General features: G+C 43.8%; 1 protein-coding gene across 3 annotated transcripts; it reads right to left on the bottom strand.

The window, feature by feature from the left end:
* Positions 1–3,541: 3,541 nt before the first annotated feature.
* On the bottom strand, positions 3,542–14,695 carry LOC105016754 (rac GTPase-activating protein 1). 3 transcript variants are annotated; one of them, XM_029113683.2, is made up of 18 exons: positions 14,665–14,695; positions 14,354–14,454; positions 12,869–12,956; positions 12,086–12,288; positions 11,596–11,756; positions 11,314–11,383; positions 11,055–11,108; positions 10,848–10,925; positions 10,526–10,646; positions 10,227–10,369; positions 9,906–10,073; positions 9,567–9,665; positions 9,148–9,346; positions 8,810–8,915; positions 6,853–6,988; positions 6,515–6,632; positions 6,270–6,375; positions 3,542–5,633 (listed from the first exon to the last, which is right to left on the bottom strand). In XM_029113683.2, the coding sequence occupies exons 3-18, from the start codon at positions 12,951–12,953 to the stop codon at positions 5,558–5,560; spliced, it is 1,923 nt and encodes a 640-aa protein (XP_028969516.2). In that variant the 5' UTR covers positions 12,954–12,956; positions 14,354–14,454; positions 14,665–14,695; the 3' UTR covers positions 3,542–5,557. The 3 variants fall into 3 exon arrangements, with proteins under 3 accessions (XP_028969516.2, XP_010879084.2, XP_010879085.2); XM_010880782.4 differs by lacking the exons at positions 14,354–14,454; positions 14,665–14,695 and adding an exon at positions 13,645–13,708; XM_010880783.3 differs by lacking the exons at positions 14,354–14,454; positions 14,665–14,695 and adding an exon at positions 13,269–13,401.
* Between the last annotated feature and the right edge of the window lie 1,400 nt (positions 14,696–16,095).

Here is a 16,095-nt window from a genome sequence, read left to right as displayed (position 1 = left end):
TATCCATCCGTTAGCTGATGCCATGTGTTAATTCTCCAAAGGCTAGTACAAAGTTTTAAGTTTACACTTCAGTAATAATTGAAGATTATTCGCTCTTTCTTTCATGAAACAGATGCAATTCATGGATAGGAAGCTCATTCATAAACTTTGAGTTGAATTTACCGTTAAACTTTTGCTACTTTTTATTTAGGTGCCATGACGTCCTGTAAAAAAGTGTGATAACCTGTCACCAGTCTCAAGCTGAAGGCTAAAATGTAGCCAATTCTTGAAAGTAGCAATCTATCTGGGTGACGGTGCTCCAAACCATTCTCCGTTATAGCCTACGTAAACAGGTTTCTCCTGTCCTTAAGCGAAGATACGAGCGGATGTTTCGAACTGGCATCTGGTTTCCGCGTCCGTGTGTGCGGGCATACTGCGTTAGTCCCACCGAGCCATAAATAAAACGTGAGAAAGCTGGCGGTGGAAACTCCCCTGGATGTCAGCGGTGTGCTAATGCACGCACCGCTGGCCTGGGCGGCCCGGATTGTCACTCAGGCAACCTGTCATTCTTTGAAGACCTGTCATTTCTAATACGTCAGAGTCAGAAGAGTGTCAGAAGTCGTCTTGTTTTATTCATATGTGTCTGTTTGTGTTGAGGGATTTGTATTGCTGTACTTCCACTGATCCAAACAGGAAGTTAAATCCCACCTCCACTACACACTTTGTGCTCTCCGTAATCTCACAATAACTGCTCATGTAGCCTATTTAAATTACGCACGCATACTGTAAATATGAATGAAAAAGAGTCACAAGTACCTTTGGAGTCCCATTCAAACAAGAGATTAGCGGTATTTTATGTAGTTATAAAATATTATAATTGTTCATTTAAGTTGACTTAATTCCATGTGTAGCCTCTCGTAGCATCTGTACGTAGGCCTACTTATTGTTTGAATGACTTCCAGATCCTACACACTCATCCAGTGAAAAAATAATTTGCGAGTTTTCTAATAGGTTACTGCTAATGCTTTAAATATGAGTCCAATATCATCCCTACATAGTTGGCCAGAAAAACAAAATAGACCTACACTTCACTACTTTTTGGACGTAGCCTAAAACAGCCATGACCAGGGCACATACTCTCCATTAGCAATCTCACATCTGTAAGGGCCATTTGAAAAGTTTTGTTTCAGATATTGCATTGAAGTTCTGAGGTTGATCTGTCAGCGTTCCTTTTTTGACACGAATATGGTTCCTTCATACCTGAGTATGCACACACTGTCATCAATTTCACCACAACGAGCCAGTCTGAGCTGTTCTCCTCAGCAGCTGCTGCAGACCCACCCGGGGTTTCAAGGAGAGCTGCCAAATTATGCCTATTAGACCCATCCAACCCATGGCGCCAGAGACAACCAATCCCCTATTACAATTCCAAATATGTACAGTACAACAGTCAGCCAGCCGCTGGCGAATCACGTAATTCCATTTTCAAAACAAAACAAATCCATGGCCCCTAATTTGCCTAAATTACATTTAAATTGTTATTACATTTGTTGGCCAATGGTCTGATTCCAGTCGTGGCTATAGTGTCACTTAGACTTTTATGTTTAGTACAAATTGTTTGCATTAAATCACTACCGGAAGTCAAAGCTTTTTCCCAAACTGAGTTGGGTTTTTTTTTAATGCAAATTGTCCGTTCGGATTTAAGTTGTGCGACGCCAGTGACAGCCATGTATGCCTAAACCATAACACCACCGACACCATTTCCCAGATAAGCTGGTATGGCAATTCTTTGTTTTCCACTGCTGGTTCCTCAGGCCATCAGCCTGGTAGCTATGTCTTAAGGCTAACTAGTGCTTCGCACTTGGCAGTGTATATAGGGTGATCACATTTTCAAACCCCCAAACCGGGACCCTTGTGGAACCGCACGTTTATTCACGCACACATGGATGCGCTTATGCACGCATGTTGGTCATCATGCGTGCTTGTGATTGGTGGAGCGGTGCGGCGTTTTAAGCTTTGATTAAAATTGATACTTTGCTACACAGTTCTACGTTTAGCTCCGACTCGTATGTGGAAACCTTACAGTATTATTACTAGCCTATTATTATAGCGGTGAAAACCGGGACAATTTGATAGTGAATGTCGGAAACCAGAACATTTGTGTTTTACAAATGTTTGTCGGGAACCGGGACATCCAGGTTGAGACCCGGACAATCCTGGACGCCTGGTCACCCTAAAAGTATACCCTCTGTACACACACTTACATACATACCCATCTCTTTCATTTGTGGGTATTCTACAGCCCTCTGTTGCAGTGGTTCCCAACCAGGTGCACCACAACCCCTGGGGGTAATTGAGAAAACCCACAGCACCCTATGCTTACTAGTAAAAATGTTAATGAGGGGGTACTTCAGGGGTACCCTGTGCTGAGCAAAATTCTGTTGGTGGCACTGTAGCTGAAAAGGGTTAGGAACTAGTCTAAAGGACTTCTTGTCCCACCAAAATGTTTGCGATTTATAGACTCGCCAGCACTTTCCTCCTTTTTAATTGATGTTTGAAACTGTGGTTGTTGGCAATTGTAAAATGTTGGTCTATGTTTCAGGTGGATTTCCTTAGATCTTCAAGCCTCATTATGGCTTCCTAGACTTTGATTGACACCTCTTCAATCCTGTCGACAAACGCCAACAGCAGACCAAAAAGGCACACGTTGGCCACCACAATGTTGCTGCATTTCCTTGCTTAGATATGATATCTGTCCCTTGCAGCCACGATGGGCAGAGACTGGCTCTGGGCTGGCAAGCTTGGCAGACGTTTGTCAATTAACTGTCTGAGTCATTCTCTTGGGCGACAGGAGATGCTCAGGCCACATGCGCTGATGGGTGGGCGGGCAGGCATGGTAGTGTTTCTCTGCCCATTTGGGCGTGTAATGAGCCACTCTGACGAGCATGTCTGACAGCAGCTGGTAAGAAGAAAAACTAAAAACGGTAAACAGCCAGCCAGGGATGAGAAGTGCAAATGATAGCGCAGGAGAATTTTTTTTTTTTGTGATGTGCTCTGCTCTTAAGGCGTCAATACATTCTGTTTTAATGGGGAGCCCCAGCAGTAGCAGGCAATTGGCAGCCTGTTGTGTTTGATGCCAAATTGGAGTGAATAAACAGATTTGCTGTGCAGCTGGTTCAAACTCTCAGAGAAAACCGCCCCTCTTCTCTCAATCACTCCTGCTCCCTCTCAGCAAACATCCTATACCAAATTGTTTGCAGAACAGATTGCAGAATAGTTAACACTTGAGGTCTGACGGAAGTCCATTTAGGATATGGGAGGTGATGTTTACTACAGAGACAAATCAACGACATAAACATTACTATTGGTTAATGACAAATAACTGAACTAGTGATAATTGCTGATTACTGATTACAGAGCAACATCATTTTGACCAAAATCTGAGTCTCCTACTGCTCATATTGGTGTCATTGATAGACCGATTGCACCACCTTGTGGAAAGATCGTGACAAAAATGAATTATGACAACTCATGAAAGACAAACACGCAGCATAAGTTCGTTAGGATTAAAGATGTTAATTAATAGCAGCATTAATAACATACCATTTGTTTTAGAAAACAGAACATTCTAAATCCAACACACAGCCACTACAACTTCACTGTATATAGACTAGGTTGGAAGGTTAACAGTTATAGAAATTGCCTCCACTGTATTATCTACTAATGTAAGCCTGATTATTTTACAGAATAAAACTGGTTAAAACAAAGAATGAAATAAAAAAAACAAAACATTCAAAACTAGATCACATTGAAAGTTACTGGTTAAGCTCAAGAGATTGTCCTATCAAATGCTAATGTCATCCCTTTCTGTGATTACAATCACAGTATAGGAATGATATGACTACCTTATGTCTATAGAACACACCTTATTGTATTTAACACAACACTAAAAAGTTTCAGACATGATTGGAAATCATTTCAAACACCAAAGCTGGACTTGATGAAACTGGATGAAACCATACACAGAGGTCATCAAATGCACTTGACTTTGATTTAGCAACATTGCAGTGACTAAGTTACTTTTTTAAATGATTAGCTGGATCATACAGATGAATGATTGGAAATATAGACATCCTTACATAGCAGGAGTCGGCATCTCCGGGACTTTAGTGACAAAACACTTATTTGGTTGTTTCTAGTAGCTAGATAATAATAGTCACTGAGGCATCCTGTGCAGCTCAATGCTAGAGCAAGGCCCTTGGTTTTGATTCCATGGACGATTCAGTCCAGAAAATGTGCACACCCTACTGTAAGTCGCTTTGGTTAGGAGTGTCTACTATAAAACGTAAACGTAACATGCTAGGTCTGAATTAGCCGTTGATTAGAAAATTAGAAAAACCAAAAGTCTTTCAGCCCTCCATGGGCCAGAGTGGCCCGCCCCTGCTATTTTGAAAAAAAAATCTTATAGTCTAAAATAAACATAGAAATTAATTTTAGTTTAACAGTAGTTTAACATTAAATCAATTGTAAGGTATTACCATTTTAAGTTGAATTAAATATTGCATAATCTGTTAAGAGTAATTTAAATATGTTTGATGGAAAACAGTGTCTCCCACAGTAGTTTAGTTCAGAGCAGTAGACATAAATTATTTTACCTGTTAGATGGTTTCACCTCTTAAAAGCACACTATGGGCGAAGAGAAACCGTAATCCATGGTTAAGTGTTCATTAAACAGCCATTACAAACATCTGCTAAAGAAAATTGTGAAAATATGAAAATCTATTTTTAAGTCACTTTCAACCAAACATGGAGTGGAGATGTTCACAAGGTAGAACTTTCATAATGTTTTGGACTGTTATTTTACCAAGTCAGTATGACGGAGAACAAGTCATTTTTTTCAGAAACAACCTGTGAGCAATTTGGGTCAACTGACTTGTTCAGCTGCTTGTACAACCAGCGACCTTTAATTTACTGTCCCAAAGCTCTCGACCAATAGGTTACCCAGCCACCCAGATTGTTAACCAGCTGTGGCAGTTTTTTTTTTTTTTTAAGAGAATGTAACCATGGATAAAATTCTCTCTTTGGACACCTCTCGTGGCCATATAAAAAAAGCACCATCTAACAAAGAAGAATTTCATTCTTTAAAGTAAAAGAAACACTATTTTCAGTCCCAAGTGTTTCTGTAGATGCTCTACAAACAAACTACTGAGTGCTAGTAACATTTTAACTATCCTACCTACTTTCCCTTACCTTAACCTTTATCCTAACAGTTGCTTATTAACAAATAGTTTGTTGAATGTTTGATCATAGTCTATCTATAGAACATCTACTGATGGAAATTGGGACTCAAAGTTTACCCAAAGTAATACCTAAATATTGCACAGTTCAAAAATAGTTAAAAGTATGTTTGATTTAAAACAGTATAAAACCTTAATTTTGCAGTGGTTGTCCCATATAAAGTGGCTATGTTAACATGACAACAGTTTTGCTCTTTGACCACAGTATTGGTTCATTCGATTTCAAAAAAAAAATATTAGTATAAAATGATATAGTCTCCCATAACACCATGACCGGACCTTTACTTCAGTTGAGGGGAGGCAAAAAAACCTCCTTGGCGACTTGAACTAGAAGATGCCTTGCTTTTGCTTCCAAATCTGTGAAATTATACAAGAAAAAAAAAAGCATGAACATCAAATACTGTGAAGAAAAACAGTTTACTGCTGTGTAAATGTCCATTCAAAGCCAGATAAAAGTACAGCATAAAACACAGAAAGGAGAAGCACAAAAGACAGAAGGGTGATTCATCAGAGTAATTAGATACAGTATAAAAATGTAGTGTCTGTTGAGCCAATTGTTTAAACTAGACATTAGTAAATGATTCTGGCACAACAGGAGTTTGTTACCTACCACAAACATCAACAAACCCCCAGACCAAACATTCAGAGACACAGACTAATACATATCTTAGACTCTGTAACAAGCCCATAGCTTAATAGATCACAAATTAAGCCCAAACCCTTTATAATACAGCTTATTTTATACATTTGCCACCATTTTATGTCAGTGGCAAAAAAATCTCTCGGGGGTGCCCTCGCCCCATATGGTAGGCGGCATCATTACAGGCTTCAAAGTGACACCAGAGCTCAACTTCAGTGGGTTGTGCTTTGAAAAGACTTCCTGGAGGGCTGCCAGCATGTCGAAGCACAATGAGAGCACGCTCATTTACAACCGATTTGAGATGTGCAATAAGATTTGGGGCAGAGGCCAGATGGGCAGTGCGTGCCGCTTACATGCTGGTGTTGGACAGAGTCTGCTTCATACGCTGGGACAGGGAGCTGGAGGAGGGCGTTTTGGTCATCTGGTGTTCGGGCGTGGTCACTGGCCCCAGCATGCTCACTGGGTGGGGGAACAGAACCAACAAACAGGACCCAGTTTATTCATTCGGACTGGGAGAGGTCTTCTTGACGCGTCGCCCACCCCCAATTTCCCACCACCGTATTCAACCGGCCAGGTGTGGACGCGTTTCCCAGCTGACCTTTGTGGTCGGGAGTGTTGTAGCGGTCCTCCTTGACCCGGTTTTCTGGGCAGCCCTGCTGTTCGACGGTGAACTGGTTCCAGTACTCGGAAGGGATGTCCAGCAAGCGCTCCATCACCTGCACACAACCGGATCCATCAACAAATACCCGGAGGAGGCTAACTGTGGAGACCAACAGAACTCGTCTCCCTGCTGCAAGAAATCATCCTTATTAAGCACTCAAGCGATAATAGCAGCGAGGCAAACCGTTCACAGCTGGCGTGAGTCCGCGTACTTTAGAAATACCAAGGTATGACATCTTACCCATCAGCAGAGGGGTCATTTGTTCCGGCTGTTACCTTGGGTTGTCTGCTGGTGTCGTGCAGGATGGTCATGGGGTCCGGGTCTGGGACGGCGTGGCCCACCAGGGTGGGCCCAAACACGCGGGCTAGATTGGTTACGTCCATCTTGGTCTCCAGCACACCCAACGCCACCCTGAGGAGAAACCGGCCAGAACATTTCACAGAGAGGAATTTAAAGAGAGTCGCGTTTGGACCCAAGAAGATGGCAAGAAACCCAGACGTGACTGGTTTAGCGACACACGGCCCCAGCTGCGTGATCAAAGCGCCATAGCACATGGCGAAGTCATACATTGAGTGTTTCAGCTTCATAGGGATTTAAAAAGCAAAGTATCATCAGCATGCCTGCTTCAGGGTTGTAATATAAAGGCATGGAAAACCCGTCCCTGTGGGAAACACAGGACAAACAAGATGACAAAAAAAAACAAGTAGCTGAACACCATGGTGAGAACACTGGATGCCCAGTTGCAGCTAACTATTTAGCAGATAACTATTAAATTTTCTAGGAGTCAAGCTAGTTACCCTGGTTAGGAGAAGCAATATTGAGTGCTTTTCATTACAGAGGAATTATTGGGTCCCCAAATGGTGTAATTACACCCCCTAGTGGTGTAAATGTTGACTGACATCAGGTCATACGCGGCTTCATTACTGTTCTCCTAGCAGCAGGATATAATGTTAGCAGTGCTAACTTCTTTTTTAAAATAAAAGCCATTATTGAAACATATACAGCAATATAGTTAAAAATCAAGTCTCTACATTTTATGTTTAATGTCCTTTCCAAGACTGTTCTTGTCTGTTCTTTTTTACCTACAAGATTAACTATATTGCCTTATACATTTCTATGATGACTTTTATTGTGATAAAGAAAATCTGCGTGCTGCCAGCATAATATCCTGCGGCAAAAATAATGCTAATGAAGCAGTGTTTGGCCATCACTTCCTAGTGGCGTAAATGTTGACTGACCTCAGGTCAGACACCTAGTGGTGTAAATGTTGACTGACCTCAGGTCATTCTCAGGTAATTATTAGTTATTTGTATAACAATTTTTAGAAGGGCACAAAATTCCAATATGAACACTTTCTTTTTTCTTCTGAGCTCTCTTTTGTTTTCTAAACGGCTTCCACTACAAGATCATTGATTGAAACACCAGTTTTTCGTTGGCGAAATGTAAATATTTAATCTACTTGCAATATGTTTAAGTTAGTCATTTCCACTTCTCATATTAAGCCTTTATCACCCTAATTGCTATCACACACCCACATTGTTGTCATTGGCAGCACTAATTGCACTGTCTGCCTGTCTAAGTAACTTACTGTCTGCCTGTCTAAGTAACTTACTGTCTGCCTGTCTAAGTAACTCACTGTCTGCCTGTCTAAGTAACTCACTGTCTGCCTGTCTAAGTAACTCACTGTCTGCCTGTCTAAGTAACTCACTGTCTGCCTGTCTAAGTAACTCACTGTCTGCCTGTCTAAGTAACTCACTGTCTGCCTGTCTAAGTAACTCACTGTCTGCCTGTCTAAGTAACTCACTGTCTGCCTGTCTAAGTAACTCACTGTCTGCCTGTCTAAGTAACTCACTGTCTGCCTGTCTAAGTAACTCACTGTCTGCCTGTCTAAGTAACTCACTGTCTGCCTGTCTAAGTAACTCACTGTCTGCCTGTCTAAGTAACTCACTGTCTGCCTGTCTAAGTAACTCACTGTCTGCCTGTCTAAGTAACTTACTGTCTGCCTGTCTAAGTAACTCACTGTCTGCCTGTCTAAGTAACTCACTGTCTGCCTGTCTAAGTAACTTACTGTCTGCCTGTCTAAGTAACTTCGTTTCAAGCAGTTGTTAAAACCCCGAAGGCATGCTGATGGTGACTGACTGTGTCCAACATTTCATTATCCAGTTGAAAGCCCCTCAACCAAACCTGCGTGATGTCGTTTCCACCGTTTACTAGTTTAAAGCAGTGACAAACCTCTGCAGATGGACAGCCAGGTAGGCCAGAGTGTCTCTGTGAGGTAGGGGCAGCTCACTGATGGTCTGGTACATCATCGCTTTGCTATTGCCATCGTCCTGGATCTCTGTGAAGACAAGACGGCTGATTTATTCAGAGCTTCAAAGGCTCCTTTCAATTTAAGGAAATAAAAAATAAAAAAAACAAGAGCAATCCTGTTAGTTGGGAAAACCATTCCGTTTAATGCACACTTCAACAACAGTCCCAACTAGTAACCCTTCAGAGCTCTTGGTGTGCACTCCACTACGACAGCAACCTTTTAAATGTCCCTTAAAGAGAGTCAACGGCCAAGCACTGACCGGCCGCCTCCATGAAGGCCCGGTTCAGGCGGAAGGTGAGGAGGGGTTCAGGGAGGCTCCTCAGGAAGTCCTTGAGGAGGCCAGTGACACAGTGGATGTCCTCCACCTTGTCCAGGGCAGGCACCACCCTCCCCCTCAGGAACTTCTCTTTCAGCTCCTTGACGATGCGCCCCTCGCCCGACACACGGTAGAGACCAGCCTGAAAACCGTGGAAAACACGGGAGACAGAGCGCGAAGGATTTTTAACGGACTGGATCGAAGTGCAGTGACAGGAAATACAATGTGGAAAACACATTTAGAAACCATAACAATCGAAAGTATTGGCTGTCTAAAGGTTATATCATGTTATCTTATGAAAGATCATTTTGAAAGTGAAAGTGCCAAAATGTGACTTTGTACGTGCTAAAATGGCTGCTCACCTCACGTAAACCTCTGAGCTCGATCTCCTTGACACAGTGAACCACCAGGTCTGGTACCATGGGGGCCGTGATGGGAGCGAAGTCTACCAGGGAGCTAGGCTGCAACACCACAGACACTACATTACACACTATTACCATAACAGACAAATCACAGTGAATCCTGAATACAGATCATGGTGGGATGCCTTATAAACCGGCCACGATATACAAAGGTTTGTGGGATACGGCCAATATATCACAGGTATGGGCTTCATCCAGAAACTCAGCGGGGATAGGGGATAGGAACTGCTCTAGCCATGGTGTATTGGCCATAATGCAGAACCACACAAGTGCAAATACCTCTTTGCCCCTGGCAGGGCTGCTGCCTGTTAAAAGAGGGTTACAGGGCAGTGGGCAGCGGTCACGACACTCAGGGTGGGCTACCAGCCTGCAGTTCTGGCACCTCAGGTAGAGCTTTCCAAACTTGGTCTTCCTTCCACACGGCACGCAGGACTCCGACTTGATCACCTGAGAAAAGGGGACGGGACAGAGGTTAGTGACACCATATCAGAACATGCCATCAGGAGCTCCCAGCCAACACGTGTTCCAGAATCTACTACAGACGGGTTGATATGACAGGTTAAACTTTCAGCAACGCAATGTAGCTAAAGTGACACTTACCGTTCTGCCAAGGAACTCGTGTTTTCGGGCCCCGACTTTGGCTCTAGGGGTTTTGGTTGGGGGCGGTGCATCACTGGTCGGGGTGCTGGGAGCCTCAGAAGTGGCCTCTGATTGGTCGATAGTAGTAGTAGTAGTGTCTGAACCTTGAGGGGCGAAAAATAATAATAACTGTAAATTACAAACGCGACAAAGCAATGTAAAGACAACAGGGAACTTTTACGGGCAGTGTGACCGAAACGTTTCTGGAAGCAAGTGTGACCGAACATGGACCAGGCTGTGGACAGGGACACAAGTCTCACCAGTGGTCTTCCTGCTACGTGTCCAGTAACCAGGAACCATCTCAATGGTGGAAACCGCCTCCACCGGACCTCCATTGACAGGCACTGTGATGGTGGTCTTGGTCACGACGGAATCGTTCACCTGCAAGGACGTGTAGGCGCGAACGCGCCGCGTGATTCACAGGAAACAGACGGACGGAGAAGAAAAAGCAGCAGCGTAAACGATATACTTTCCCAAAATGACAACAAGCTTCGACTGAGGTCGAATACATACACAGTCAAACGTACAAGAACATTGGTGCACTGGAGTTGGTTTTTGAAACGTTGAAAAACATGACTGTACCCTATCTGACGGGCGGCCAGTGGAGCGGGGTTTCTTAACCACCTGCTGGGGGGGCTCAGCAAGGTTTCTGGAGGAACGCTGTGGGAAACAATGGACCGGAATAAGTCCCGTACATAGAACCCCACACACATGATGACAAATGTGCACATTTCTATGATCTATGTACTGTCTCTAAACTGAGGTAGAAGGAGGTCACTTTTCACTCACCCTTTTCTGGCGCTTCCGGAGTCTCACTGTCCTCATTACAGAGGAGTCCCAGTCCTAAAGGGAAGGCCAAACAATGACAACTCCCACAATTAAGATTTAAATTAACAGTGAAAACAGGATTAAATAGATACTGCCACACAGGACACCCCCTGTAACATTTTATAGATAATATCTAGCGTGGCTACATCTACGCCGACACTAATCTGGAACACTTTATCCATGTCTCTTGTGACGGCTCAACACATGTTCAGTCACTTACCAGGGAATCATCCGTTTTGTCATAGCTAATGTCCGACAACAGGGAAGCAGACTCATCTATGGTGGCCAACCTGAAAGACACAACAGAGGACTTGGTTACGACAGCTCCTCTGAATCTGAATAATCTGGCCCGAATCACCAAGAACAAAACAGGAGTAGGCATTTACTCATTTTGTCCCAAAACAGCTGTAAAACAACTTGGCGCTGCATGCTGTAATGAACGCAGCCCGCCCTGACATTGCTGACGGTAATGGCTGACAAGTGCCCAGTCGGGGACAGGTACCTGCGGCTTGTGTTGAGGTTGGGGTTGTTCTTGGCGGCCTGCGCGGCCTGCGAGTGGGCGTTGAGGAAGGCCAGAGCCGAGCGCTGCTCCTCGCTCAGATGGACACTGCTGCTGGAGCTCTCTGCCACCAACAGGTCCCGGATCAGCTGGATCTGACGCTCCTACACAGAGGCGCACAGGCGCGAGAATTACCCACGACCAAATAGCGCGTGATTAGAGAACCCCTCATTCATAACTACTTAGGGAGCTAAATGTTGCCCTTCCTTATTGACAGCAACTTGACAACAAACACGAACCCAAATCAGAGTGGTGTTTTTTTTCAGCAAGGCAAAGCTCTGCGAAACTGTCTAACAGAAACATGTTACCCTGACAACACCCGTCCCCTCCATGACAGTTGCACTTGCTACGTTCCACAGCATTCTCCCATTGAACTTGGCACACGGGAAACCGCCATAACGTTAAAAGGGAAGCGGTAAAAGTGTATACCAACCAGTTTCTCATAATCCCCCTCAGCCCGCTGGCGCCGTCGGATCTCCACATCCACCTGGTTGCGGGCATGCTTCAGCTTGACCTCCAGAGACCCTCTCTCCGTCTCCGTCTTGGTTAGCACCTCCTTGCAGGCCCCAAGCTCCTCCTCCCGCTGAAGCCACTTCCGCCTGCAGTCCTCAAAGTTCAGAGCCATCTGGATGAAGTCTAATAATAATAATACATTATATTTATATAGCACATATTAGGGACCCAAAGACACTGTACAATAATGACATGGAAACAGAAAACAAACAGAAACAATATAAATACTATGAGAAACCAACAGAGATTGAGAGTGTGGGGTTTGGTGTGGCTACAGGTAGGCGATTTTGAACAGATCAGTCTTGATGCTTGCTGGAAGATGGGGATAGTCTCAGAGTCACGGATGGACAGAGGGAACTCTGGACAGAGGGGATGTTTTTTGGTTCAAATACCCGCTGTCCACTCATTTATAGACCTGTCATTGCTTTTGAAGTCAGTCTCCTCAATATTTTGTTTATCATGTATGGAGGGGGAAGACTGGAGCAATAATGCCAAAAGTATTTTAGGCATGGTCTTAATTATCCTTTCCTCCACCTACTACACAAACATTAACATGTCAGGTACCAGAACCACTGACACCAGCGATGCTCCAGAGTTACTGGTCCGCTGAAAACTAGCCATCGACCACACAACGGAAGGGAGAAAGTACCGATCGCCATCTCTCACCGAAAGGTATGTTCAACAAGTTATTAACTCGACTCACGTGGTTCGATGCCCTCATTGAGAATGTCGGCGTGCGCACTCAGACTCTGGAACTGGTTGTGCAGGTTCATCACAATGGACTCCATGTCCTGGTAAAACCAAGGTGCCAAAAGGACACGGCAGAACGATCAGGACACGTAACAGTAACTCAGCAGGGATCTTTCGTTTTTTAGTAAGTTTGTTCCTCAGTGACCATATATTTAGTCCCTGAGGAACAAAGATACGATATATGGAATAGCTAGCTGCAAATGTTAGTGTAAGGTTTTTGTCCACTCTGTAACAAAACAGATAGAAACGGACTCGCCTCCACATTAAGCAAGGCAGGCTAGCCAGATACCAGTAGTTAGTTAACTACTAGAAAACTACACCGATCACAATAACAAACATGAGTTGGTACTTACACGCCTCGTCCGTCTTAGGACGGTGTCCAGCTACTGTAAGATGCAACTTCTATCACAATTTATAATTAATAACGAATTAAGCAGGCTACGTTGTGTCTCTAACATCAGATGCCACGCCTGCGTGCTCTAACTTCTCTAGCTAAGTATTTCAAAAACCAGGCGCGGAGGAAAAAGGCGTTTCTTCGGCCAGGGTTTCTGACCGCCGAATGTCCGTATGTGTGCTTTACCGCCACCATGCGAGGTGGAGTGTAACTTACACGTACAATGAGGCGAAAACCACATTAGTAGAACATGGAACATAGCCCAATTGCCTTACTTTTGTAAAACAAATAAAGGAATATATTACAGGAAGGTGCAAGGTGTCATTGTTCAATACTTTTGGCCCTATGACACCGAGGACATGGAGGGTGGAACGCCAGTTCATTTTCAGGCGTGTCGTCCGTCACTGCAGCTTGTCCTCCTTTAGCTGGTCCGGGCACACATGGGACTCACCCCGCCGCGTCGTTAATCAGCCCATGCCGACGTATCTGGGTCCTGCATTAGCTCGGCGGTGAGAACACGCTAACATACAAACGTGCACACTCCTACCCAACACAACACACATGCTGACACACAATTCCGTGTGTTTGTACCAAACAAAGACAAATAGGCGTATAGGCTCTCGTGTACACTTCTAATTGTCTTATTCTTCATCTACTGCTGCCTGTACATTAAGACTTTTTTGGATACATTGTCTTTTCAGTCAATACCAACAACTCTTTATCTATTATTTACAGCAGGAGGCCCTTTCTATGGCTCTGGAAATATTACACGTCCTCAAGCCTCATTTAAGTGTTGAAATTCTCTCTCCTCTAATCAGTGTACATGCTATGTTTACACTCTTAGCCCCAAAAAACCCGGATAAGGTATTTTAAGAAATAGGCCACCATTTACAGTACCAGTCAAAAGTTTGGACACCTACTAATTCAGGTTTTACTGTAGATTTACTATTTTCCACATTGTAGAATAATAGTGACATCAAAACTATGAAGTATCACATATGAAATCATGTAGCAACTACAAAAGTGTTAAACAAATTAGAATACATTTCATAATGTAGGGTCTTCAAAGTAGCCACGCTTTGCCTTGATGACAGCTTTGTATACTCAGCATTCTCTCAGCCAGCTTCATGAGGTAGTTGTATTACCTGTACAGTGGGGAGAATAAGTATTTGATACACTGCCGATTTTGCAGATTTTCCTACTTACAAAGCATGTAGAGGTCTGTAATTTTTATTATAGGTACACTTCAACTGTGAGAGACAGAATCTAAAACAAAAATCCAGAAAATCACATTGTATGATTTTTAAATAATTAATTTGCATTTTATTGCATGACATAAGTATTTCATCACCTACCAACCAGTAAGAATTCCGGCTCTCACAGATCTGTTAGTTTTTCTTTAAGAAGCCCTCCTGTTCTCCACTCATTACCTGTATTAACTGCACCTGTTTGAACTCGTTACCTGTTTAAAAGACATCTGTCCACACACCCAATCAAACAGACTCCTACCTCTCCACAATGGCCAAGATCAGAGAGCTGTGTAAGGAGATCAGGGATAAAAGTGTAGACCTGCACAAGGCTGGGATGGGCTACAGGACAATAGGCAAGCAGCTTGGTGAGAAGGCAACAATTGTTGGCGCAATTATTAGAAAATGGAAGAAGTTAAGATGACTGTCAATCTCCCTTGGTCTGGGGCTCCATGCAAGATCTCACCTCATGGAGCATCAATGATCATGAGGAAGGTGAGGGATCAGCCCAGAACTACACAGCAGGACCTGGTCAATTACCTGAAGAGAGCTGGGACCACAGTCTCAAAGAAAACCATTAGTAACACACTACGCCATCATGGATTCAAATCCTGCAGCACACGCAAGGTCCCCCTGCTCAAGCCAGTGCATGTCCAGGCCCGTCTGAAGTTTACCAATGACCATCTGGATGATCCAGAGGAGGAATGGAAGAAGGTCATGTGGTCTGATGAGACAAAAATAGAGCTTTTTGGTCTAATCTCCACTCGCCATGTTTGGAGGAAGAAGAAGGATGAGTACAACCCCAAGAACACCATCCCAACCATGAAGCATGGAGGTGGAAACATAATTCTTTGGGGATGCTTTTCTGTGAAGGGGTCAGGACGACTGCACCGTATTGAGGGGAGGATAGATGGGGCCATGTATCGCGAGATCTTGGCCAACAACCTCCTTCCCTCAGTAAGAGCATTGAAGATGGGTCATCGCTGGGTCTTCCAACATGACAACGACCTAAAACACACAGCCAGGGCAACTAAGGAGTTGCTCCATAAGAAGCATCTTAAGGTCCTGGAGTGGCCTAGATAGTCTCCAGACCTGAACCCAATAGAAAATCTTTGGAGGGAGCTGAAAGTCCGTATTGCCCAGCGACAGCCCCGAAACCTGAAGGATCTGGAGACGGTCTGTATGGAGGAGTGGGCCAAAATCCCTGCTGCAGTGTGTGCAAACCTGGTCAAGAACTACAGGAAATGTATGATCTCTGTAATTACAAACAAAGGTTTCTGTACCAAATATTAAGTTCTACTTTTCTGATGTATCAAATACTTATGTCATGCAATAAAATACAAATTAATTACTTAAAAATCATACAATGTGATTTTCTAGATTTTTGTTTTAGATTCCGTCACTCACAGTTGAAGAGTACCAATGATACAAATTACAGACTTCTACATGCTTTGTAAGTGGGAAAACCTGCAAAATCGGCAGTGTTTCAAATACTTTCAAGTTCTTCCCACTGTATGTCTGGTTCTGACCTGGCTGTCA

The sequence above is a fragment of the Esox lucius genome, chromosome 17 (assembly GCF_011004845.1).
Source record: "Esox lucius isolate fEsoLuc1 chromosome 17, fEsoLuc1.pri, whole genome shotgun sequence".
Taxonomy (NCBI): Eukaryota; Metazoa; Chordata; class Actinopteri; order Esociformes; family Esocidae; genus Esox; species Esox lucius.
This window is presented reverse-complemented; position numbering and strand designations above follow the sequence as displayed.

Bases quoted from the DNA above. Each gene is read 5' to 3' on its own strand.
- LOC105016754 (XM_010880782.4), bottom strand. From the start codon at position 13,692: ATGAACTGGCGTTCCACCCTCCATGTCCTCGGTGTCATAGGGCCAAAA. The intron at 10,647-10,847 runs GTACAGTCATGT...ACGTCCTTGCAG, and splicing joins CTGGCCGCCCGTCAGATAGG to GTGAACGATTCCGTCGTGAC. The intron at 6,989-8,809 runs GTTTGTCACTGC...GTTTCTCCTCAG, and splicing joins CTGGCTGTCCATCTGCAGAG to GGTGGCGTTGGGTGTGCTGG.